This window comes from Gallus gallus, chromosome 2 (genome assembly GCF_016699485.2).
Source record: "Gallus gallus isolate bGalGal1 chromosome 2, bGalGal1.mat.broiler.GRCg7b, whole genome shotgun sequence".
In the NCBI taxonomy this organism is placed as follows: domain Eukaryota; kingdom Metazoa; phylum Chordata; class Aves; order Galliformes; family Phasianidae; genus Gallus; species Gallus gallus.
In genome coordinates this window covers 137,056,903-137,083,349 of record NC_052533.1, presented here as the reverse complement: position 1 = coordinate 137,083,349, position 26,447 = coordinate 137,056,903, and the positions used below count along the sequence as shown (strand labels likewise).

Genomic DNA, 26,447 nt, shown 5'->3' with positions numbered 1-26,447 from the left:
CATCAAGGCTGGGGGGACACGGTCTCTAGGAGGAGGTATAAGAGACCACTTTGACCACTTTTGGAGAAGCTGCTTTTGGAGAACCTCTCCTGCGAGGACAGGCTGAGGGACCCAGGGCTGTTTGGCCTGGAGAAAAGAAGACTCAGAGAGATCTCATAAATGTGCACGAATATCTGAAGGGAGAAGTGCTCACAGTACAGAGCCAGGCTCTTAGCAGTGGTGCCCAGTGCCCAGACAGGAAGTACTGGGCACAAACTGGAATACAGGAGGTTCTTCCAAAGATGGAGCAGGTGATGGAATACCGGCACAGGTTACCCAGAGGCTGTGGGCTCTCCTCCCTGGAGGGCTCCAAAAGCTGCCTGGATGTGGCCACGGGCCCCTTGCTCTGGGTCGCCCTGCTTCAGAAGGTGGTGTGTCATACGGACCCTGAGGTCCCTGCCAACCTCAGCTGTGCTGTGATTCTGCATGATTCTGTGATGTCTGTGCGAGGTGCACATGGACACGTGTGGTCACACTGTGCTGTCTGCATGCAGATGTGTTTCTGCAGAGCCAATAACCCCAGCAGCTATGAACACAATGAAAAGGTCCCTGCAAGAGCTGCTTCACTGCAGCCAGGGGGAGGATGCTAACCCCTGCACACCAACATCCTGCAGAGGACCAAAGGCAGAGTCGCAGCGCCTGAGATACCTGTTACAGGTTACTGCCTCACAACACGATGGCTTTTAAATGCGATGGGACAAAGCAGCCCATGTGTCTGTCTTCCCCAGCATCCGCTGCTCTCTACATCCCTTCCTGCAGACTCAGCCCAACCTGCAGTGCTCCCCGAAAAGGATGAAGGCGTTGTCAGTGGCATGGATCTGCCTGCCTGAACTCATCCATATGAGCGCAGTATGAGGGCACTGACTCTGAGCTGCTCACCCTGCATGGAGGTGTCCTCACCCCCTCCTGGATCAGCCCCTGCAGATGGAGGGCAGTGTCACCTGGAGTGCTCCATCGCAACCAGCTCGCTTCTCGGAGGCAGGGGTTGCTCAATCACAGGACGCTCACCCAAAATAATTTTGCAGCTCTCAGCACTCCCGTGGCTTAATGATATCCCCCCCTACATAACAAAATAGCCGGCACTCTAAGGTAGCAGCTTTATCCCCCACAAGGGAGGGCACTGGCAGGGTGGGAAGCAGGGCAGCCAACGTGTGTGTGCAGATGGGTATGGCACAGCACAGGGCACGTGCACTGTAATGTGTGAGCAGAGCATCCCACACATACAGAACGAGCTCTGCTGTCCGAGAAGGCACTACCGGCCTCCGTGCAAGGCTGCATCTTTGAAAGCCCAGTACAGAATACACTGGGTATCAAACAAGCATGCAGCCAGTGAGCAACATCTATAGATCTCTACGTACTTTCATACATAACATTTGTGTTTCATGTATATCTACCTACATAGCATTATAGACACCGCGTTATATATGGAAACGTAATGCACATACAGAGCACGCATGCACAAACATATACACATAAGACATTATATGCAAATACGAAGTATATCAGAGCCATTTCAAAACATACTCTACATCCCTTTGCGTATTTCCATTCGTATAGAGCTGTATCTTATGTTCTACGTATACAACCTGTGTGTTTATGCTTTTTCCCACGTGTTTATCTTGGGTTTTTTTGTAAGAATATACATTGTTGATGTATAAGCAACGACACGGACACGGACACGGACACGGACACACCTCCCCCAGTCGCTGTTTACCCTGGAGGGCCCCGGCTGCCGCCCCGCCCCCCGAGGGCCGTCCCGCGCTCCGGGGGCGGTGCCGATAAACACCGCCACGTGCGGCGGCGGCGGGGCCGGGCCAGCATCGCGCTTCCGGCAACACTCCGCGCGCCGCCCATAAATAGCGCGGAGCGGCGCGGCGTCCCCAGCCCTGCCGCCAAGGCGCTCGCCGAACCGATCCGCTCCGCCGTTTTAGTACCTCTCCCAGCCCGCCGCCGCCGCCATGCCGTTCCTCGGGCAGGACTGGCGCTCCCCTGGGCAGAGCTGGGTGAAGACAGCCGACGGTTGGACGCGCTTTCTCGATGAGAAGAGCGGCGGTTTCGTCGGCGACCTCAGCAGGTAGCAGCGGCGGCGGCGCGGTGCCGGTGCGGGGCCCGGTCCCGGTCCCGGTGCGGTTCCTCCGTGTTTCAGCTCGCGGCGCGCTGTGTGCCGCGAGGGGGCGCCGTAGTGCGGGGTGCCGCGCTGCCATTATGGCCCTTAGGGGGCCGGGGCGGGGGGCGACGGCGCTAAGATGGACGGCGGCTCTGGGACGGAGGGGTTAGTGGGGAACGGTGTCAGCGAGAGAAAAGCAGATGTGTAGGAGATAGTCCTTAAACCATCGCGTTTAGGAGAAAAATACGTCGTTTTAGTCTCCCTGTGATCTGACCCAGGTGCGGGCGGCCGTCTGGGCTGAAGGACGGCGGCCCGGGGGGAGGGGGGGGCTGTGCCTCCCTGCCGGTCTGTGGTAGCTCTGAACGCTGCCGGGCTGAAGCGATCCCGCTGCGCCCCACGCAGGACTCGGAACGGCGCGCACGCAGCTTTGTGGTGTGGGAAGTCTCCTGTGCTTGTCTCGCCCCTTGCCCGCACCCCTCACATACTCTGGGCTCCCCTGCAGCCTCCCGCGAGCTGCCTTAGCGGTGGGATGGCCCCATGCAAAGCAGCAGTGGTGTGGGATGAGGAAACACCGTGCCGGAGGGTCTACCTCTCTTGTGGCATCTCCTCTCCCTATGGGTGGTGGGCAGTGCTGCTCCCGAGGTTGCCTAGGAGGGTTAGGTCAGGGTGTTACAGTCCCAGATCCTTCCCTGATTCCAGTGGTCAGGGTTAAGGCTGATCACCTGAGGCCGAATTTAATCCGGTAGAGCTGGGCTGAGCCTGGGGAGGAGGCTCAGCTGAGCCCCACCTGGAGCTTCCAGCACTCCCCCCCCCCCCCCTCCCTTGTGTACACATCTTAAAACCCTGCTGGAAGCACGAAGCTTTCAAGCTCATCACATGACGCTGTGCTGTAAATCACCTATGAGTCATCAGCCAGCGTCTATATTGTGGTAAATAAATCCATAAAGCGCAGTTTGGCCTACGCTGATGCTGGGGGTGAGGGGATTAGCGGGGCCTGTTGTGTAGGAGAGCACGGCGGCTCAGTTCCCTGATGCTATACCTGCCCGAGCTGTGCTGTGCCGTCACCCAGAGCTTGCCTCCTACAGAAATAGAGCTGTGAAGCTCTCTGTAATGCCTCTCTGAGGGCTGGGGGTGGCTGTTCTGTGGCATGCTGTAATTTAGAAATAGGCTGGGCAGCGGCAGCCTTTTATTCCTGATGCTGCTTGTAATGAGGAAAATGTCAAAACAATCACTGCCTTGTGGCCTCAGGAATGTGCCCTTAAGGAGTGTCCCTGAAAATCTCCTGGCTTGCTGCCACCTTTGCTCAGAAACTCTGGAGATATCCCTCTCTTCTTCTCCAGAAGCAGATATGTCCTTAGGCTTCCTGGTTCTCGAGCTGGGGAAGTGTGATGTGTCTGAAGCCATCAATCTTCCCCAGTTCACGAGAAGCACAATTAATCTGTCTACAAAACAATCGAAAACCCAGAGATGGTAAAGCGCTGTAAAGCTGTGGCAGGAAGTCTTTGCAGCATGGATGTGGTGATCTCTGGCCAGATTGCTTCTTTCAAAGCCAAACTCCTCATGCACAGTTCCATCTCGCTGCCAGCAGAGCCTGGTGAGGTCTGGGTTTGTTGGCACAGGGCTGGGAGGTAGAAGAGGAATGTGCATGACAGCGTGGCTTGGAGCAAACAGGGATCACAGGGAGACAGATGACACTGTTGTGCAAGGAGGTTATGTGGTGCTTCTTTATCTTTCTTTCTTCTACATAAACTCTAAATCAAGCTTAGTATTCAAAGCATCTATTTTGTAAATGGTAGAAAAATGCCTGGCTGGCAGTGGCTATTGAGTTGGGAATATTGAGGTTTGGTGTGGGTTTATACTTTGTTTTTTTTGCATTAAGGAGCTGAGGTGACATACCAGGCCTGGCAGTGTCAGCTCCTGGTCCCCAACTGTTCAGCATGTCAAGATGCCTTGGAAAAGCTTTTGGAAACCTGGCAATACATAAACAGGGGAATAATTTGTCTCCTATGCTAGAATTCATCCACTGCTGTTATGAAGGTTTCAGATTACACAGTCATTCAGTAGGAAGTCAACAGTCAAGGGTGTGCTGTTGACATGCAGGATTTAAAGCACCTTGTGCTTTTAGGCCTGGGTTCTGCAGCTGCATTGGGCATGTCCATCTGTCCCACTGTTTATTTTGTGCAACTTAAGTAAAACAGGAGCTTGACCATTTCAAAAAAAAGCTTCTTTGGCTGCTGTGTTGTCTGGTTTTTGGTCCCCAAATGTGAAGCAGCATAGGTTGGGGAAATGAGCAGTTAGGTCTTCTGTTCTCACATCTAGATTGTTCTGACTGTGGGAACCAAAAATTAGCCTTGGTCACTTGTCTGCTGTGTGTGCTAGTGGTGTGGCTATGGGCTTGGGCTGGTGATCAGATCAAGCAGTGAAGGGAAGCAAGGATCCTTGGCCTTCAGGTTTTGTTGTTTTGCAGGAGCCTGTGTTGAGTAGCTGTCAGGTGTGAGTGAGTCTGTGGTGCCCACAACAATTTCAGGGCTGAAAGTGTAAATGATGTCTGCAGAGGAAGCAGCCTGGCTGCACTGGGTCCTTGCAGCTGTTGCACAGGAAGCTCACACCATGCTGTGAGCAGCACAGAAGCACAGGTTGCAGCATCCCCCAGACCTCCAGGGAAGTCTCAGGCTGGTGCTGCCTCAGGGACCCTTCTCTTTTGGGCTTAGGCTTGCAGGCAGCAATCTCCCATCCTTTGCAAGCTGCTAGAGCAGTGTTGGCAGCTCTGTTTCAGTACTGGCTCAGTACTGCAGCTGCCCAAGGGCTTCTCAGTTTCACACTGCTGCTTGGATCTACTGATTTGCAGGTCTGCAGAATGTGATGACCTCGATGCAGACAGTCTCTGGTCTTTCATTGCCCAAAGAAAATAAGGGGTTACAGCTCACTTTGCTAATCATATGGCTAAAGCAGAGCTTCAGCAAATACAGAAGATGGACAGTCTTGCATGTGAGATCCTAGCTGTTCATCTGTATGGTCACTGCTACTTGGGAAACCACCAGTCAAGTCTGGATCTCAGCTGAGCTGTTCTGTAAGCTTGAGAATAAAATGCTTTGTAGAGACTTTATTAGTAAATATTTCATGTGTACATATGTCCTTAAGTGAGTAAATGTCCTTGTATGGAAGTCTGTCTTGTAGGGATCTACCACCTACAGTGGGAGAAAATTGTATTAAGCATAAAACAGGCTAAAGGGTGGAAAAAGAATACTGCCCAACAGCATCCCAATGCTACTGTGCATTCCTTACTCCTGTCTGTTACATTTATATATCTTCTCCAGTGTGAGATGGGGCACTGAAGATTGTCAAAAATAACACTGTTGGATGCAAAACCTACATGTAGAATAGTATACAAAGCGGTAGCATTAGAGCTTGTAATAAAAACCTGTGTATTCTTGCCTTAAAGGAAACCTAATGTTCAGCACACTGCAGAAATAAACAGAATCCTTGCTTTGTGTCATTCACAGCTTTTGTAAGAAGGAAGATCACAACAAAGAGAATCTCTTCAACAGCCTTAACTATGATGTTGCTGCCAAGAAGAGGAAAAAAGACCTACTGAATAACAAGGCCAAAATTCAGTGTAAGATGTCTGGGCATTTTATTAATAAAACTTTTTTCAGGAAGAGAATGGAAAATGCTTCAGATCCATTTTTTTCTGTGCAGTGCATAAGTCTTCCAAACTATCTTAAAGGGCTTTGCGCCCATGTTTGACCTAAGAAGAGAACTTGGATACAGTTTAATGTGAAGATTTATGCTTCTGTTAGTAATCCCTGCTTTGAGGAGTTATGCTTGTTGTGTTCAAGTTTTTGTCACTTGTATTTGTCAGAAGGAGGGTAATTTTTTCCTATGGTACATTCAAATGAACCAGTTCCAGCCTTTTTCCCCCTGCAGACTTCCTTGTGCACAACAGACTAAATTTATTCTCCCTTCCATATGCATGTTAAGTACTAATCTATGTTTCTGCAGGCTATAAGCCTGAATGTGTGCTTTGATCATATCTCTTTGCACGGAGCGCATGAGAAAAATGGAATAAGACTTCAGCTTGCTCAAAACAATGAGAGGTTTGAAATCTTTCTGCATGCGCAGTGAGCAGTAGAGGTCTCAGATGGCATCCTGGGGGAGGATGTGGGGATGCTGTGGGGACAGCAAGGTCTGCGTTTGTCTGATTGCAAGATAGGTACTAGAGTTAGCAAAGGCTGCAAATGTAAACATACGCAGAGGAAATGAGTTACCATTCCCACACTAGTATTAGCTTACTATGCATCCCCCAGGATTTCAGAAACAGATGCCAAAATCTGGCCCCTCTGTGCATTCAGTTTTCTGTGAACAAACAAATGTAACCATGACAGTTTTTGGCTGGATTCTGCTGTGATCTACTCATTTAAGAAGGGCCTGATGCAGGATCTGCATGCCTGTCACTGAGGCTGGCTTTGTACCTGGAATTTTAGTACTACAAACTTGCATCCCTGTGCCCTTAGGTGGGAAATGAGACACTGTTCTCCTAGAACCCTTTAAGGGAAAAAATGGAGGAGATTTCTGATTGATACAGCTGATGAACTGGTAGTGTGTGGTAAAAGAAGGGCTAAGAGCCCATATAAGAATTGGGTGGGAAAAGGACTGAGTGGTGCAACTGCAGTCACAGTAAGGATTTCTCTGCAAACAGGTGGCAGCTTGTAGTGGGTACAGGGAAATTGTTTTGGGGGCAGTTTCTACTTCTGAAGGAAGGGAGTGACAATTAGAAGTAGGACAATTTTGGACCCAAAGAGGCTATTCTCTTCTAGCAAGTTAACCACAAGCAGAAGTATGTTCCTCTGAGTCTGACCTCACTGCTAAAAGCTCTCTCCCACGTGCCTGGTGTCTCATGACATTTTTGCTCAACTTCAAATTTGACATTCAATCCCAAGCCTGTATCCAAGGTAATAAATAGTTAATAAAATCAATAACAAAACCTGGCTGTCAGCCATGATTACTGTTTGCTACCAAAGAAGAGGAGGTGCTATGGTATATCTGTGACTGGCAGATTAAACATTTACAGTCTTCAGCTGTGTCACCGAAACATAACCCCTTTTTAAGGCTGATGGCTGTTGTCTCAAATGAAGGACCTTGGAAACAAAGCATCTCAGCAAGTTGCTAGTTTTGGTTTCAAGTTCAGTGGTGTAAACACAAAATAACTTGATTTGTGATAAAAGGGCAGCAAGTGTTGTCAGCAGAACAGAGATCCAGCCTGCTGCAGAGTGGAAGATTAACTAAGTAAAATATCTTTGTCTAAACAGATTTTCATCAAGAAAAGTGGATCTATGTTCACAAGGGGAGCACAAAAGAGGTGAGTGCCTCTGTAGTTCATATTTGTACCCTTCTTGTACTGTTTTTTCCACACAGTGGAAGATAGTGAGCTGATATAAATCAGCAGAAACTATTAAGAGATAAGTGAAAGATCTGGCTTGTGGTTGGAATTTCAGTAATGATTTTAAACCCCAATCAGGGAGCCAGGGTTCGCTGTGCAAGACTCTGTACGTGTGTTTAAAATATGACTTGTTTGCTTCCCTTGGTTTGAAAGAAAAGCCATTTGCAGACCCAGCCATAATACTGTTCTTGGCTTTCACCCAGTTCAGTCCTAATATGGAAAATCATTGGAATTCATCACAATAGCTTGCTTTGGGCTCGTGGAGGGAAGTGGCTGTATGCAACCACCCTCTGTGAACTTGTGCTATATGTTAAGCCCTAGGAATGTCAGGATTATTCTCCCTTGTACATTTTAGAGAAATGGAACTGAGCTATCTAAGGTCACAATAGAGCTTGAGTCAGTTTTGGGAAAATGCCACAACCTACGTTGAACCATGCCCACTCTTGACGTCAGTAAGTGCAGCTCCACGGGAGATGGGCCTGCCTCCTCTGGTTGTGAGCAAGTCCCATGGTTTGTACCCATGATCTTGCTAAATCAAGTTGCTCTGGGTCACGTCTTCCTGGTGCTGTCTGGATTCTTGTCTGTCAAAACATGACCCAGACTGTTTTTTTTCTTAGCGCCATGGTTACTGCACCTTGGGAGAAGCCTTCAACAGACTTGACTTCTCCAGTGCTATCCTGGACTCCCGGCGATTCAACTACGTTGTAAGGGTGAGTGCAAGGCCGGGGCTTATCTTCCTGAGTTGGTGGTGGGGCTTCTGAACTGGGTACTAGTTCAGTGGTGGGCAAGTAGGGGATGTTGGGCTTTGCTATGTGAAGTAATTGATGAAAGACCTTGTGTGGATAAACCCCAAAACCTATTGTAAGATCTTTTAAGATGGAGAAAGATAGTGGTGATCGTGTTGATGGGCTGTCCTTATCCTAGCACTCCTATTTTTTTTAGTTAGGTTGTAATGAACAGTTGAGAACTTCAGTTAATATATAATTTCAGCTGTGTGGGAACTATGTTGGACAGCCAGAAAAACTATTGTTTCTAATTCCTGAGTTTTAAGTTCTGCTTCTAAATGTTCCTGTAACCCCAGAAGGAGCATGGGCTCTGCATGAGCCATGAAGAAGTGGGGGCATCTTTTAACACAAGAGGATAGGATAACTGCAAGCATGAGTGCTGGAGGGTTTGCCTCCTGTGAAGTGATAAGGGAGAGACTTTAGGGAGCTGAGTGTTTTGGGAATGAGAAAATGGGATGAACCTCTTTGAGTCCTTGATCTGTACTTGTCTGTCAAAGATCATGGATGCCCTTAGTCTTGTGTGACTGGCAGCAGTTTCAGTGGGTAAAGCATTTCATGTGCCCCAATGCTTTCAGTTGGTAGGAGTCATTGGCCCCAGGTTCCCTATGTGCTGGCTTTGTGTAATGGATCAGGGCTTCTCATTTCCCCCAGGTGACCAAGGAGTGGTGATGTTCTGGGCTCTCTGCTATCCCAGGGTCTGCAGACTGTTTATGCACATGTGATCTGCAAATTGATCTCAAATTTCAGAATGCTTATCAAGGCTTGGAATTCAATAAGCTTTAAAAAAAAAAGCTGTTACTAGCCTGAGGCTGTTTATAAACAGCTCCTTTTCACATTTCATCAGCCGTTAATCACTAGTGAGACACCAGCTGTCAAGGTTTTAGCTTATGAAGCAGGCATCAGTGGTATTGCTTTCCTTTTGAGTCAAGTGTCATGAGAAGTCAGTAAGGAAACAGGTTCACCTGTTGTGTAGGTGACTAGGAGCCCTTGAAAAGCCCTGTCACCCTGGGAGGAGTATAGGCATTGGGGAGTGATTACTCACCCACAGAGCAGGACAAGGGTGATTGCTCGGGCAGTGTCACAGAGGTGGCAGTGGGGATCATACAAGAGGCAAAGCAGGAGACGGGTTCATTGAAATTCAGGCTGACTTAGTTCTGCTGGTCCTGGGACAGCTTGTTTTCCTGCTTGCACAGAGAAGGTGCCTACCAGAACAGTTGCCCACTGTTTCCTGCTACTGGATAAGTATACCACCACGTCAACTTCAGGGCAGTTATTTTGGAAGAAACAATTTGTGCCGAGGCAATAACCCACAAGTTTTATTGTTCCTTCTTTAACAAATATTTGGTACTCCAAGGATCACTTTGGCAGATTTTCTACCTCATGACTATGAAAGACTCCAGAGAGATCACTACTAAGGAATTGGAGTCAATGATCCTTATGGGTCCCTTTCAACTTTGGATATTTCTAAGTCTGGCTTTGGGTTGAGCTCCTGCTGTGCAGCCCAGTATGACAATTATCTCTCACAAGCTGCAGCCATTGGGCAGGAGGCCCATTAAATGTTTTAAACTCAAATTTAATTGAAGTTGAAGTCTGATGGGACACTCAGGCTGACTTCCTTTATTTTTGCTTTGAGGATGCCTTCATAAAAGCATGCCGGGTGTGCTGTGTGTCCAATATAGTAGTGTTCTATATGGAAGTCAGTATTTATCCTTGTTTCTACAAATTACCTCTCTGAGCTTTTAAAGCTAAGTAGTTTTAAGGGTATACCTCTACTGAATTATGAAGCTTTCTAATTGAGGTTGACTTGTTTGGCTGATTTAAAACAAAAAAAAAAAACCCAAAACCTAAAGCTGGTACCATTGATCAAATGTAAAACTGACTTCTCAAGTGAAGGGGATTGTATTGGCCAAGTCTGTGGTGGATAGTAGCTCGTAAAATGCCTTGTGTGTCAGATCTACTCATGAAAAGCTCTGCCTAGATGTGGGTCTCATTTCTGATCCTTTGCAAATTGCAGGCCTCTGGAAGTACGCAGGTGAGCGGTCTGTCACATGGAAAATGCCTTAAATATTGGCAGGCAGACTTTTTTCCCTTCCCTCCCTCTCCTTGTTCTCTTTAGCTCCACCCATTGCTCAGGGTGTCTGATCAATGTCACAGTATTTACTTCATCAAGTAAATGCTTTCCAAGCAGGAAAGTTGAGATGGAGGCTTGGGAAGAGCGTGAGGATGTCCACAGAGAAGGAGGGGAAAGAAATAGCTACAGGCCTGAGACTCTGCTGGCTCCTCCAAACTTTCTCTGTAGATAAGCTGCATTACTGCTGATAACAGAATGGGCTTTCAGGCCTAAGCATCAGTTTGCCCTTTCCTTTTTCAAAGCACTTGTCTACAGATACCTCCAAATGTAAATGCTGTCATGTTTTGGAGCTGATTTTTGTTGTACAGAAATGTCTGTTGCTTCAGATGTCCCCGGACTACGTTCTGAGAGTTCCTAACAGTGCAGTGTCTGTCACAAAATGGGTACCTCCAGGTGAGGTGGAAGTGTGGGCATCAAAAAGCACGGCAAATATTTTTTCATAATCACGTACTATCAGCTGTGGCCACTGAGTTCATGTAACTGAAGGAGACATTTCTTCCAACATCAATCTCATCCTGACAGTGCTGATACAGCGCTGGAAGTGCTAAGTATAGGTATTGCTGCCATGACCTGGTCCTTGCTGACAGCTTGAACTGTATAGCATCTACCTACGCATTACAAGGAAAATATTCCCTTCTTAGAGCCAGTAAGGAAGGTTCTTTGATCCAGAGAATCCAAACAGTTCTTTGTCTCGAAGCAGTCTTGCTTTCTCTGCTCTTAAAAATTAACAAAGATTGAAAGTGTTCCTGTGAGTGTATGCAACACAAGCAGAGAGAAAAGTGCCAGCAGCCCAGAAGCTGTTGGTTCTCCCTTGGGAACACTTTGTACAGATGACAGTGAGGTTTTGCAGGCTGCTTCCTTCAGAAGGGTTTGTCATGTGATGGGTGTGTGGTGATGTCTCAAGGGAAGGTGCTGTTTCTGATCATAAAAACTTAGGTCAGGGTAAACTGCATGGGCACAGCTTTTCTGGCATAACACGATCTAAGACAGCATGCAGCCTGCTAAAGTAGTCTCTAAAATTTGTTTCTTAAGTTTTTATAGTGCTTAGCTCCAGGAGTCCTGGATTTATGCTGTGCTGAAAGAATATCAGCTCAATGTTGCCTCATGGAGATCTGTCAGCACCTGCACTGTAAATCATTATAACTCACCCTGCTGTTGCTCTACCTCCCAGCTCACAGCTAATGTGACATTTCAGCCACAAAAAGTGAAGGGCTGCGAGAATGAGGAGGAAACTTCCATTGCAGTAAGTCTCTCCATGCAGCTCCCATGTGAGGAGCCATCTCCCCAGCCCTGAGGTGTTGGGGGATCACTGTGGGATGCATTCCTTCTGAACTTTGGGCAGTTCAGGGCACTGAGATGTGGACTTACACTTGAGGGACTTGAGGCTTGTGATTTAACTGTTACAAAGCATTGTGCTTTTTGAGGCAAGATTCCACCTTCCTCAGTGCAGTGCAGGCCTGAAGATGCCTTTCTGGCTCCAGTGGGGATGCTGCTGCCAGTGGCATTTGAGCAAGAACCCCATCTTGCTCAAGTGAGCAGGTTTTCACCCAGCTGTAGAAGCTGCTGCTTCCTGCCAGTTTGGCAGATGTTCTGGAATAACTCATTGCATCTCTTGCCTCTTCTTGACTGTTGCAACCCTCTGAGAGCAATCACACTGGGCCATGTAGCAGGAAGGATTTCTACAGAAGCTACCAGTTCACTTTCTTTCAACTTCTGAAAATCTGAAAGAGTGAACTGGGATCTAATGCCCTGTTTTCAGGAGGTGCAGTGGATTCCCAGCTCCAATGAAAATCAGCTGGAATGCAATTACTTGGCTTTAGAAAAGCAGGCTTTTAAAAATTGCGTTTAACCTTTCCCTTTGCACTCTCCCCCACCATCTGTCTCTCTCAGCTGAGTGTGGACTGGGCTTAGTGCATCATGCATCACAACCTATGCTAGCTGCTCTTCAGCCTTTTTACCCTACTCAGCATTAATCTGAATTCATCAGTCTGCTTTTAGTCTGCGTTATGCAAGTGACACTGTTGATTTGTATCATGCTGTAGACTCAAATTTGTCAGTATATAAAATGAGACTGTGCTCGGTTGGATTTGTGCCAGCACTACAAGATCCTCAGTGCACTGGAGTCTGTGGGACACGGATGGTTCTGAGCCTCATTCAACCATATCACTAACCTACTTTACATGTATTATATGAGGATGGGAATAAAAATGTCTGGTTTGGAAGGCCGACCAGTTGCTTCAGCCAGTGGTCCTGGGGGAGTGGAGTAGTCCTAGAAGCATTCACAACATAGTTTTCATATGGAATTTCATCCCGTGTTTATTGCTGCAGGGGGAGGGAGGTGACACGTGGCATCAGAACTGGTTCACTGAACAGAAATTGAACCTTGATAAACGCAGACCAGGCAAATTTGTGTTTGTTTGGCTAGCTTAATTTTGTGCCAATTTAGTGTTCTTCAGGGAACTGAGATTTTTATCTTTGTTCCTCCTAAAGAATGGCCCTGGCTTGGAGCTCTTACAGTATTGCATTACGTGATACTTATCGCTGGGGATATTTTAGTGTGCTCAGCAATGGGCACATCGCTGACGCCCAGCCTGGAGGAAGCTGTCTGTGTTCCAGTTCCCGAACAGTGCAATCTGGAGGCAGCAGTTGTTTGTGCACAGAGGAGCTGATCTGGGTGCGTGTGTGGCTGATGTACAGATGGAGTCTGACAAGTTGATCGTTAGAATCAAAGGCCTGAAGGCTTACTGGGTTAGTGTAAGCAGCGTATTGCAGGCTCATTTGGGAACGCTGTTTTTCCTACTTCCTTTGGTACATCAAGAAATTAGGGAAGGATTTCTTTGCCAGCATCCTGCAGCCTGATGTGTTTTAATTTAAGTGTATCGGGTCTTTGAGGTCTCAGTTTTGCTGAGGGGTGTTGGTGGCCCTTCTTGCTGTGTGCACTGAACACTACCCAGCACTCCTACATCTCGCTGCTCCAAAACAAGCCAGGAGAGCAGGCAGCCTGCCCTTCACAAGTCTGTGCAGGTCTTTTTCCATTTTGTTTTCTTTCAGTCATGTGAGGTGCAAGATATTAATAGAATGTAAACTCAAAGCCACCTGATGATGGTGTTGGCCTGGAAATTAAAGGGAAGAATAGATTGGCAGCTTCAGGCAACTTGCTGCTCCTAACCTGTGCCTGAGAGGAGCTGAATGGCTGCAGTAATTGCTCTCCCTGAGCATGCTGCTCTGTGGCAAGCTGTGGGTAACTTTATGGATGCATTCCTGTCATTCTTAGAACAGGGCAAACAGTTCAGCTCCTGACTTATCAAGTCTTATCATAAAACATCTTGGTTACTTGACACAAGTAGTTGCACCTTCTCTGTACTCTCTGTGGTGCCAGCAATAGGACACCGTAGCTCCAGATAATAAAGAATTAATAAGCTAGTCATGCGGTAACGTGTTGATTGATTTGTAGCATAAAAGGTTTTTCCTTTCCCTTCTAAATTGAAACAGAAGGCTGTGTACATCCCAAACAAATGGAATGCTGCGTGGACAGTCTGTGTATTTATATAATTCTGGGGGGGGGGGGGAGGAAAGCTTGGGAGATCACAGACCACATGTTCTGCACAATATGACCTACGGGAAGCTTTGTGGCTGCTCTTGTGCCAGCAGAGCCCAGGAAGGAGAGGGCATTTTCCCCATGGGAGATGTTTCCTTTAGCAACTGCAAACCAAATCCAGCATCCTGCCTGTGTACAAGGCAGGCACTCTGTGGTGGGAAGCAAATGGCAATCGAAAGTAAAAGTGAGATTTCTTATTAGAGGAGGCTAATGAGTAAACAGGACAAACAGTACGAGGTGAATGACTTGATATTGTTGCAGCTGCAAGAGCTGGATGGATGGGAGGAAATCTTGAGGGAATAGGAGTTTGTTTGGGGGAGGATGGTTTGTTTTTAATACGGTTCTTAACCTTTCCATTGTGGTGACAGCACTCTGACAAAAGCCATGCAGCCAAGGAGTTTGACGTAAATTGAGGAGCCTGATTCTTATTAATGCCCCATCAATAATATCCCCATCCAAACTGGCATTCAGTCATGCTCCCTTATGACACTGCTTGTTTATGCCCCACTGAAGGTCAGTGACGTCTCCCATTCATTGTTCCTCAGTGTGAATAGATGCTGACAGTATGAGCGCTGCTGTGGTTTCTCTGCATCTCTGAACCATGAAATCAAGTTTCTCTCCTTAAGATTGTTCAAGACCTCTTTTTTTTTTTCCCCCTTGCCCCCTTCTGATGTGAATTTAGTTATTTATCTTGTTTTCTTTCCCTCGTGTGTTAGTTTGCTCTGTTGTTCCATCTACCTTTTATTTTCATGCAGCAAACAAGTGTCTGGACTGTTTTGCTGTGTCATGTGACCAGGAGTTAAGATTAGAAAGGTATCTCTGCTCTCTAAGGCTTGCAACTTCTATTTTTATCCACAGCTGTTGGAGCTGATAGCAAAGTCTCAGCTGACGTCACTGAGTGGCATTGCCCAGAAAAACTACATGAACATTTTGGAAAAAGTGGTGCAGAAAGGTAAGAAATGGAAACACTGAGGGGGAGGAGGAGGAGTTTGATTTAATTTGATGTACTCAGCATGAACCACATCCTCAAGAATAGGCAATGCAGGGTGGGGGAAGTGGGGACACCACTTCTGCTTTCTGTAGTTCCTTCTCTGACAGAAAGTGGGCTCTGCAGAGTGGGGGGAGAGGGAATAAATGTCCATATTTTAGTAGATACCTGGGAAGCAATTCTTCCTTCTCCCACTGCCATCTCTTCTGCTACCTCCTGAGCCCTGTTTCTGACAGCAGAAGAGAGAGCTGTTCCTGCTTCCCAGCAGTTATGTGGGCTGCTTCCCTTCCTAGTGCTTCAGCTCAGAGTGAGCCCAAGGAATGGAAAGCACTCTGTGTGTACACACTAACAATGAGCCAGAAGATCCTGAGCTGTCTCCCTGCTCTCAGCTGGGGTAAATGGAGGAGAGGCATACAGATAACATCACACATGTTACAGGGGAAAGCTGACTGATTTCCAGAGGCTGGAAATGGGAAGCCCTGTAGAAAGGGCAGATAGTTCATCTGCTTATCCTGGGAAAATCTTACCATCTGCTGTCTAACCTGCTGAGCTTAGCTAATGTTTAAGCATTTTTCTCTGAAAGAGAATCATAGACTGGCTCTCTTATGTGAGTATGGCAGCTTACTTTCCCTTAGAAACATGTAGATTCAGGAAGAGATTTGGCCACTTTCCATTTATAACCATTCCTTTTCCTCAAAAGTCCTTGAAGACCAGCAGAACATCAGGCTAATACGGGAATTGCTGCAGACCCTCTACACGTCCCTCTGCACTTTGGTTCAACGGGTCGGCAAGTCTGTCCTTGTAGGAAACATCAACATGTGGGTGCACAGGATGGAGACTATTCTCCACTGGCAGCAGCAACTGAACAACATTCAAATCACCAGGGTAAGCATGAATCCTGAAGGCTAAAAATAATGCAGCTTCTTCATGAAAGCTCATGTAGTAGCTCTCATTTGGGTGACTGCATCCCACAGTACTTCTTTCTGACCACGAGGTTCTGTTTTAGCTGAGCTGGGCAGAAGACGGTCTTGCCCTCCTAAGAGTCTTGAGAGATGAGGCCTCAGTATGAAAAGTCAACTCAAGTCTTTCTCAATCTGTGAAACTGCCTTCAAAACTTGTTTATCAGATAGTTGAGGCTTTTTGGTTTGTTTAATCCAAAATAAATTAATCTGAAATAAATGCAAATTTCCAAATAGCTGCATAACTTCATGCTTCCTGGCTGAAAAACATCAGTGATTCTTCCAGTAGTCTGGAGCTGACTGTTCCAGCCAGACAAGTCCTGCTTTCACAACATCTGGTTTTCCAGCAGTATCTGTGCGGATGGGGGAAATTAGTCGATAAGATCCCAACCTGGCGTTGCGTGTAAAACAAATCTGAACTTGCTCCACTTCACCTTGAATGGGTGCTGACTCCACAGAAATGCTTAACGCTTCTTCCTGTGCTGACCACTGTATTGGTGTGCCCATTGTAAGAGTCGTCTCCAGAGAACTGTGTTGTGAATCTCCTCCTTGGGCAGACCAAAGTATGCCCTGAGGGAATTTAAAAAGCATGTTTCCCTAATGGCTTGACTTGATGCTCTTAAAGGATTGAGCAGAGGTCCTGTTTTTATCATTCTTTGTGACTGTGTTCCCTGGGAACACCAGGAAGTGATTTCCAGCCCTTCAGTTAAAGAATGATACAGGCAGCAGGACATGAGGGGAAATGAACTCTGGGAGGACCCAGGGAGTTTGAAGAGCTCCGAAAGCACCACTGCCTTATGTGGTGGTGGTCTGCCCCAGCTCTGCTCTGGGACATGTCCATCCCTGTTGGTGCCTGCTATGGGGAGCTGCTTGGTACCTGGGCACTGCTGGGTTCAGCTCCTCTGTGGCATCTGCTTCTTTCATGCACTGTATGTCAGGACCTACCTCCTGCTGCTCTACTTGGGAGTACAGTATGGCTCTTCCTCTACTTTGCTGACTCTCAAAACTCACATAAGCATTTCAGAGCTTGGCCTATCTCAGTAAAACTGTATCAAAGTACTGCTGGTGAATGGAGCTGCCTTTTATGTACATTTGGTGAAGGTTTGCAGACAGTTCTCTGAAATCTAAGTAAAATAGATGTAGAGCTTGCAAAGCCAAACAATACACACCATTGGAAGATGACTTCAGGTCAAGCTAGAATGAAACCAGTTGAGTGAGGAGGAAAGAAGAACAAGCCCAGTTCTGTGCAGTCAGTTGCTTGTGGTGTTTAAAAAAAAAAGCCTGTCCGGAAAGTGACAACATAATGATCTGCTCTGATCTAATCTCTGTTCTTTCTCCAAAGAAAGTAATGTTTGAAAAGTCCTGGAAAGGAATACAGAGGGAAAAGAAGTAGCAGATAAGTCTCTGGCTCTGACTCAGAAAACCTGTATAGAGTTGCTTTAGTCCCACTGGCTTCCTCAGAAATAAGATGTGTGCCTCAGCTTGGTTGGTCTTCTTTTTTTGTTGTTGTTGTTTCTCTTCTTAAACCAAGAGCCTCTGAACTTGTGTGGGCTCTCTGCAGGAGCATGCAACAGACAGTGTGGCAGAGGAGATCAATGGGAGGTGATCCAAGGCTGTAGCACATTCCTTCTGCCCCTAAGGATGACCTCAGTTTGCGTTACCAGGCAGGGGCACTGAGCCTGCTGCATAGCAAATAGGAGACTCATTGGCTTCAGGAGTGCTGAAGCGTGGCTGTCTGCCTCCTCTTTCATTTCCAAGTGCACCAACAAGTGTCTGCACATAACCAGGCAGTGTGCTCACAGTTCAACCCTCAGCATGTAGTAGTGAGGAGGTGTCCTGTTTTCTCAAGGGCCAGCTACTGAGAGAGGAATAGAAGAGGAGCTGGGGTGGGAATGACTGAAAGGTAGAGAGCGTGAGGCTGCTGGGGGATGTGAACAGAGGAGCAACTGTTTGTGTCCATCAGTGAAATAATTCACCATGGCACTGTCAAAGTTATGTTGGTTTTGGAACAGATACCCTCTGGAGATGACCAAGGCAGTTCAGCTTATCTGGAGGAGCTGGACAGAAATCATGTTTTGCTTCAGCAGTTGGTTCTAGCAGGTCCCCTGGGCTGGGGGAGGAGCAGAAAGCAGCACTGGCTGAGCACCGAGGGCAAGGTGGGAACTGTTTATGTGCAGTTGTACTCTTTGTGCCCAGGAAGTCTCACATGCCTTTAGATGGCTGGAGATGAGACCATGTGATTCAGAGCAACCTCACGCAGCGTTCCCCTGCTGCTGATGGGCCTCGTGCTTCTCTTTTGAAACTGTTAATGGCCCTGCCAATTGCAAGGCGGGTGATGTGACTCTGCAGCTTAAAAATAGCAGCATCTCTGTGCAGGGTAAATGATAAACTTGGCACATCTCTTTAACATTGTTTCTTTGAGGCTCAATCTGCAAAGCTGCTGTTTGCCTTATTAAGGCTGAGGCTGATTTTGGAGCAGCTAGAGCCCAGGTTGTGGTCTTTGTGGAGGCTTTGCTCCCACGGGTGCCTTGATTTGCTCCAGAGTTCAGGACCTGCTGATCCTCTGTGAGCAGTTTGTTCTGGAGCTGTGCTGCCATGCAGGCTTGTAAAATAGTCCCAGGCCTCATGCAGACCAGGCAAAAGTGACTGGAGGTGAAGGTGGCTTTTGACTCTTTGGGCTGTGCTTTGGTGTGGCTGAGCAGCCTGCAGGACTGTGGCTGCTCGAAGAGGGGCAGGCAGGTTCTGCAGATGTTTACAGAAGAAAGATGAGCCCTGCCAGCAGTGACTTGAGAGTCCATGCAGGGAAAATCCTGCTGTGGGTACTCATCAGCCACTGCTGTGGTTACGGTGGGATCTTGTGATGGGATGAGCTAAAACACATGTTGGAAGTGGATGAGGTTCCCAGCAGTGTGGGTGACAGAAGACTTGAAGTTGAGAATGAATGCCAGCATCTCTTGTCTTGCAGAGATGTGGATGGTCATGCTCGACACCGTGATGTGGCCAGTGTCCTCCAGTGTCCTGTTCTGGTGGAAGCTGGTGGTGGTACTTCTGGGGGCAGAGTGGGTGTAGGAGGGATGAGAGAGGAAGAGGCATAGACTGTGACTCTGCTTCTGACTACTACTGTAATACATACAAATGTACTCTTCCTTGAAGATACCTCATGTCCTTTTCTGGGAGTTGAAATGTTAGAGAGAAGTTGAAATGTCTCTTTATTCATAAGAGAGAAATGTTGGGTTTTTTTCCTGCATAAAGAGCAGTACTTGAAGCAGTAATGTTACTGCAAGGTAGAATCACTTGGGTTTTCAGCTTTGTCTGAGTTCAATTTTATTTTATATTTTCCAGCCTGCCTTTAAAGGAACTACCTTCACAGACCTGCCATTGTGTTTACAATTGAACATCATGCAACGACTGAGCGATGGGAGGGACCTGGTTAGCCTTGGTCAAGTGGCTCCCGACCTGCAAGTGCTCAGCGAAGACCGGCTGCTGTGGAAGAAGCTCTGCCAGTACCACTTCACAGACAGACAGGTATGAGGAGATGCAGATTGCTGTCGGTTGCCTGTTGTAACCCGTTAGTGAGTGAATGCATGTTGGTGGGATGCTCTTTACTTGACTGTCTGTTGGATCTGAGGGCCGTGCTGCAAGCCGATAATACAGGCTGGAATGAGAATGGTCGTAAAGATGATTTATGTAGAGGGTTTTGCATGCCACAGCAATGATTCCTTGAAATAGGAGCCTGAGGAATTAGTCATAGGGTGAACTTCTTCATCCCTAATCCAGGTGGTAACAACTGCAAGTCATGGCTGTGTCTGTCCCACGTGTGCAGGGAAAACGTGCAGCCAAGCCGTGGCGTTAACTGCCATGTCCCAGGGACTGACACCCTCTTGGAGAAATCTCAGTGGATGTGGGCTGTGAGCAATGAGTTGTACTCTCCTGCCCTTTAGAGCAAGAAATCCCCTCTGAGCTGTTTTGTGAGTGACAGGACAGTATGTGGAAACAAGCCTTTTGGTAATCTCTGGGTCTTCTAAAATTAAAAACTAATGGAAAATAACCCTCACACCTATCTGTGTGGATGCATGTGTGGGGCGTTTACACCGGGCCTCTGCATTTCAGGGACCGTGTGCCAGAATTCTCTGTTGACTTGCTTTATTTGTTCAGTGTGGGTCTGACTTTGGAAGTGACTCTGGGGAAGTAATTTCTGTTTAAAAGTACATTCAAAGCCCATCTCTGCAATTAATGAACCAAAAAAGAAAGAAAGAGCTCTCCCAAGTTGATAAGACAAATCACTGGCTTGATTTTCTGAAAGTGTTAAATTCAGTTATGCTTGCTCTCCTGCCAGCTAGAAACAGTGGCTCAATTAATATGAAATAGCTCCCAGGCTTCATACAGTAGTATTCATGAAATGAATCTATACCCTGCTGATGGTATTATGCGAGGCTGTTGCTCTCAGGAAGCCTATTACAGCTGGGCATTCAGAGCAGGAGTTTCCCTGGTGTTACACGGATACCGTTATGGGACCAGCAAGGATGGTGCTTAACTTATGCAAGGGAGAAGAGAACACCATGAATGGAGAATATAGAATGTGGTTTTTTTTCACCTGCTGCAATTACCACCTCTTCTTTTTTTCCAGATTCGCAAACGGCTAATCCTATCTGACAAGGGACAGCTGGATTGGAAGAAGATGTACTTCAAGCTCATAAGGTGTTACCCACGGAAGGAGCAGTATGGTGACACGCTGCAGCTGTGCAGGCACTGCCACATCCTCTCTTGGAAGGTATGAAGTGTTGGTGGGACAGCCTTGGTTGGGGCAGGAGCCACGGGGCACTCAGTGCTTCCTCTGATTGCAGCAGCCTAAAGGAGTTGCAATTCCTTCGCCTGCATAAGCTGGTGTGCAGGCACAGGAAATATCTTGGCTCTCCCCCAGCTATTAAGACCCTTTTGCTATGCTTCAGACTTTCTGATTTTTTTCTATGCTGAACTAATTGTGGCCATCGAGGCCCAAGGGGAGGAAGATGGATGTAGTGTAGGGCTACCTGCAATAAATCATGCTGGTACTGCCCACGACTTATGCCACTCGTTTCACGGGGGGTGAAGGTCTTGGCAATGGGATTAGCTAGAATAAGAGCTGGTGGCTACCAGACAGACCACAGCACAATTCTATTTCCCCCTCTGTTGATGTCCACAGCATATCTCTAGATCACTGGCTTCTGATCCCTCAGAGAAGAGATTGAAAGAGTGGAATGGATCTTTGCTGGTTTTATTTCCCTTGACTTGACAGTAGCCCCTAAAATCTGAAGCCCAGTTCTGAGCTGTCTGCTTTGGCAAGAGTAGAAATATTATTTTGGGCTCTGTTTGCAAGCAGGGCATCTGGCAGAGTGGCAGCATTAAGCTGGCTGATGTTCTGGCATCCCTTCTGCAATCTCTAACTGGAGTTGTTTTCTCCTTTCCCAGGGTACTGATCACCCTTGCACAGCCAACAACCCAGAGACCTGTTCCACCTCTCTTTCACCTCAAGACTTTATCAACTTGTTCAGATTCTGAATTTGAGTCACCACAGCTTAATTGATTCTTACAGGACACTTTATGCCACTGAGCTTGGACACTCCCTTTGTAAATAGTGTAAATATTCATGTTCGTGTGAAGCTCCTGAGTCAAGGAACAAGAGGATTTTGGAGATGAAAGGTGAAATTGCTCACTGATGCTCAGCACTTAAGGAATACAGACTTCCATAGGACTGATGTATAAATGCAGATGTTGTACAGAGTCCCTTTTTTTTATGATCAGAGTACAAGATACAGGGCAAAACCTTCATTTGTGTTTTTAGAAGTTAAAAATGAATTTGCCCCACAACCATTGTGAACTCTTTTGACTCATTTCTAATAATTGAGAGAAAGCAATATGAGGCTAGGACTGTTGAACTGCTTCTTCATCTGGTTTTATTTAGCATGCATATTTATAAATATGACGTTTTAAAAGTATTTATGAAAAATATCCCTGTGACAAGTTTAGTAATACTTTTGTTTTTAAAAAAGGAGGCATTCTGAAAGACTTACCATAGAGCTCTTAGCCTACTTACAAAAGAGTCGCACCATACCACTTTCTACCTCTAACAAATTGAGTACCTTTCAAACAAAAACCCAGTGTACAATGTGAACTTGTGTATTTTGTACAATGATTTAAAGGGAAATGTTTGTGACAGTAAGCATCTTTTCTCACATTAATGCTTACCTCTTTACATTAGTTTTCTTGCTCTACTCAGTGCTTGAATGCCTAGACGATAGGCACTGTATAAATACCTAAGACTTTACTCCGTCCTCTTTTAATTTGTTGGTTTTAGGAAAGACTAAGTAAAAGGGGAGAGAAGCCACAAGGATGAAGATGAACCAAAAGGGAGGAAGTTCCATTATAGAGAAACAAAGGACTGAGTTTAATCTCGTGAGGTAAATTCATATCAACTCTACTAGATTAATTGCACTGGATGAAATCCCAAATGAGGTTAGCATCTGGTTCAAGCCCGTGTCCTCCTAGTTTTCCAACATATACGCTGCTCTACATTCTGACTGCTGTCAGGTGAATTAAATCATCTTAGAGCTGGTTGTTTGTAGGGAGAACAGGGCCACTGAATCTTGTGAAATGATGAGGCTTCTTATCCATTGAAAGTCTTGGTAGCATCCTGCTTCATTTTCAACTATTGGAGTTGAGGGTGATGAGAAAGCAGAAATTGATCAGCATTTTGCTAAAAACTGCAGTCAAGGCTGAGGTAAGCAAGGGATTTCCAGTATGACATTTGACATCTTCGGTTACTTCTGTGTGCTGAGGAAAATGGAGAAGACCCTTCGTCTTCCAGTGCTGACCCTTTTATGGGATCTTTTAACACTAGCCTAGAGCTAAATTCTCAGTCCTATTGAGTAAGTGGATAAACTCCAAATGTGCTCTCCACTTCTCACTGTGGTGGAGCTAGAAGATTCCAGCTCATATGTAACAACTTGAAAGTCTGCAGTGGAAAGTTTTGCCATTAGCCAGTAGATTTCCTGTATAGCACTTTCTCTGTTGTGTGCGATGTAAGCAGGATACCTCAGAAGGGTAAACATTAGTGGGTTCTGCATGTCCATGTACAAAGAATTGTGAGGAAGAGGAGTACTCAGGACAATTCAGGAAGAACTACTTGAGTTAATTATTGTTAAATATTCTGTTCCTTTTTTTACATTTTTATAACTGACTTTCAACACTTTTCTGCAGCTGTTTATATTTTAAGAAATTGTCAATATTTGCATTTTTGCAACCAAATCACTTTGCATACCCTGGAAGAGGCTCAAAAAGGGAAGAAAAGCTGCCTCTGGGTGGAGCAGTGGGGAAGAGGGGAAGAAACCTGGGAAGGAGGAAGCCAGGAAAATGCTGCCACTAACTGCTGTTCTCCTGCCTTCCCACAGCAAACCCAAGTTTTTGCTCTTCTAGAGAGCTCTGTGAGCCAGTGCTGCTCATAGCTGTGGCTTAGAGCTTGGCATCATCAGAGATGAGGAGAAAACGTGGGATAGGGAGCTATATTTGTTTTGAAGCTCACTCCATCAGTTGCTGGTGAAAAATAAGCCTGGTGATCATGTTCATGTCAACTGAAAGTGATTTAAAAGCTTTTACTTGGGAAAATGAACTTTTGTTTTGGGGGGATGCTCATGAGTGAGGGAGGCCGGTTTCTGTTCTCACTCCCACACTGGTGTCAGTGGGTTGATGAGGATGAAATCTGGCCTGCTGAAAGAGGACATTAAGGACAGGAACTTGCAAGTGAATGATGTATTGCCACTGTCTTTGGAGACGCTTGCTGTTACTTTTTCTAAGAGGACATGTATGACCCTTCCACCTGCTCACATCTCTGACCTGGGAACGGTTTGGTTTGTGGACCTGCCTCTGCCATCCACAGTGAGCCAGCCTCTTGTGATGGAGTTGGCATGAAGTGCTGGGGGTTTCCGTACAGTCTGAGGCCATACTCACCAGATGACGCTTACCCACTGAGACTGTCACACTGGCTGAATTTTAAGCTCAGGTTTAAATCCAGCCTGCCCAACAAGATGGAAAATCCCAGCCTTTAGCTGTGGTCCAGGAGCATTCTTGCTCTCACTGTTGCCTCTATCAGCCTTTCACTGGTCTTGAGCAAAGAGTTTATGCTGTGTCCTCTGCCCAGTGAACAACTTAATGTGCAACTGAGGCTCCTATTTGTGAAATTTAATTTCACTTGGTGTTTTTCTTAGCACTGTGTAGATCTTAAAGCGATGAAGATCAGTCCTGATACAACTTGTGCATTGCTCATCCCAAGTCCTGGGGTATTGCTGTTGGTGTTCCAAGCAGCAGAAAACCAATCAAGCACTGTGCTGCAGAAGAAATCTGATTAAACAATATGAAGCAGAATGTGCCTTGTTCGGTTATGGCCTCAGTCACCAGCAGCTGTCAAATCAGAACGTGATCTCCTTGGGAGACTCATTGTTTATCATGTGGCTGGTACAGGGAGGTATTGTGGGGAATTCAATACCTTAGTCTAACTGCTTAAACAAAATGATCAGTATTTTGGCAGTGCGAAGGCATCTGTTTGACTTAGGATGGCAGGGCAGGAAAACCAGCTGGGATAGCTCGGGTCTCCAGGCAGGATGGTGTAAGGCTGCTCTCACACAAAATGGACCTCTTTATTTTAGGACAATTCTGGCAAAGCTATTGTGAGTAGGAAACAGGCTTTTACTTGTGTTTTGGAAATCTAATGTTCTTTTCAAACAGTGTCTCAGCTTCAAGTTGGTTGATGTGTTCCCATTAGAAATGCATTGGTTCTTACACTGTGAAAGGAGGTTTTTGCTCTCTTTGGGGTTTTTCTGCTCCCAGCATATGCAGGAAAAAAAAATGCTTTATCTTCAAAGGTTCTTAAGCATTGTAATGGTGTAGAGCCATGGCACCACAGAGAGGAAAAACAGCTCCGTGCAGGGGAGATCTTTGTGTTCTGGCTTCCTAGAAGGGGCAGGCATTCTCATTTTCTTTTCAAGAGGCACCATTTCAGCTGTACATACCTTAAGCCGTTTATAGTGACTATGGCATGGTAAAGTTTGATCCTAAAATGTGTGCAACTCCTCATATTGTTTGGTTTTCTTTTAATTGTGAAAGTTTCTAGATCCTTTTGCTTTGTAAAGTGATTAGGAAAGCTTGTATTGCTCTAAGGACACTGCTTTGTATGTAAACATTTAATTGCACCCTGCCACTTTCTGTATATGGAAGCACCTTTTTCTATCCTTTTTCTTTGCCCCAGGTTTTTAACTGTTTGTGTTCCTGTTTGTTTGACTTCAGTTACTCTTGCAAAGCTCTCTCCTCTTAGAACGTATGCAGGTACTACACCAGCTTTTCCTGACCAGAAAATTCCTTGGCCCTTAGCAGCTAAAATTTGATTTAGAGCAGGAACAATTCAGATTCTGTGAAGTAGCTGATAAATCAGACGTGCTGTTTCACGCTTATCTGCTGTTCAGTACAATGAACCAGAGTTTTCTTCTGGGGTTCTTCTTACAAACCTTTGCAGCTTCCCCACAGAGCAGCACCTTGCCAGTAAGAAATAGCTTTGAATAATAAAATGTCACTCTTCCGAGCTGGCCTGTTAGCAAAACGCAGACCCAGTGGAGCTCATGGCTGATTGAGTTGATGAACAATGCCAGCTACAAGGCCGCAGTGTGTTGTTCTGCCCATGTTGCTTGTAGTCATCCTAGTTAAAGGCTCTGAAGATGCAACCAGCCATTCACACGCCCAGTATCATGTGGCTGCTGGGGTGTGAATTTCTTTACCAGTGCCTGATCTTTATCCCGTCTTCCTCCAGTGATTTCACTGGTACCAAATGGGCTTTGCAGGATCTGGCTCTATGGAGAACAAATCCATCTAGCCTTTGACATAGGCAGTCTCTATGAACATCATGACTACCAGAGAGATTCCCCTCCGTTGGCCAAGCACTGCCTTTCCTCTTCCTGGGAGGGCAAGTGAGGGTGGAACTTGCATGTCTTGAGCTGTCTTGAGTGGTGCAGAGTACTGACAGTCTGCTACCAAGGAAGTGTTTTAATTTGAAATGGCAAATGTGCTCGTCTTTAGGAATTAATCTACAGTAACTATAAATACCTACTTATATATGGAAGAGTGTGTTCTGTTTTGTTTTTCCTTAAGGTTCTAAGTAGAGATAATATGAAGTGAAAGACATCCCTTGTATAGTAAGATTTTTTGTTTAATATTACTGTGTGGTTAAAATCCTTCCGTATAAATTTGCACACTTTTTTCCCCCTCTTCCCTTGCATGTTCAACTCTGATTTTTTACAGCTGTTCTGTGCAAACAGTAATGTATTTTTTTGTAAAACATTTTTTGACACTGAATTGCAATAAATGTTCAAACAATGTGA

General features: G+C 46.2%; 1 protein-coding gene across 3 annotated transcripts; it reads left to right on the top strand.

Annotated features, from left to right (window-relative positions):
* The first annotated feature begins 1,921 nt into the window (after positions 1-1,921).
* Positions 1,922-26,447, top strand: FBXO32 (F-box protein 32). Of its 3 annotated transcripts, XR_005852621.2 has the most exons (11): positions 1,922-2,113; positions 5,650-5,762; positions 7,456-7,505; positions 8,204-8,296; positions 14,959-15,052; positions 15,789-15,973; positions 19,390-19,572; positions 20,675-20,818; positions 21,496-21,726; positions 22,382-22,484; positions 23,284-26,447. XR_005852621.2 is itself a non-coding variant. In NM_001389309.2 (9 exons), the coding sequence occupies exons 1-9, from the start codon at positions 1,998-2,000 to the stop codon at positions 21,583-21,585; spliced, it is 1,068 nt and encodes a 355-aa protein (NP_001376238.1). In that variant the 5' UTR covers positions 1,922-1,997; the 3' UTR covers positions 21,586-26,447. The 3 variants fall into 3 exon arrangements, 1 of the variants encoding a protein (NP_001376238.1); XR_006935157.1 differs by having other exon boundaries at positions 22,382-26,447; NM_001389309.2 differs by having other exon boundaries at positions 21,496-26,447.

Coding starts and splice junctions, on each gene's coding strand:
- FBXO32 (NM_001389309.2), top strand. CDS start 1,998: ATGCCGTTCCTCGGGCAGGACTGGCGCTCCCCTGGGCAGAGCTGGGTG. Junction 2,114..5,649: donor TTCGTCGGCGACCTCAGCAG/GTAGCAGCGGCG, acceptor TGTCATTCACAG/CTTTTGTAAGAAGGAAGATC. Junction 7,506..8,203: donor ACAAGGGGAGCACAAAAGAG/GTGAGTGCCTCT, acceptor TTTTTTTCTTAG/CGCCATGGTTACTGCACCTT.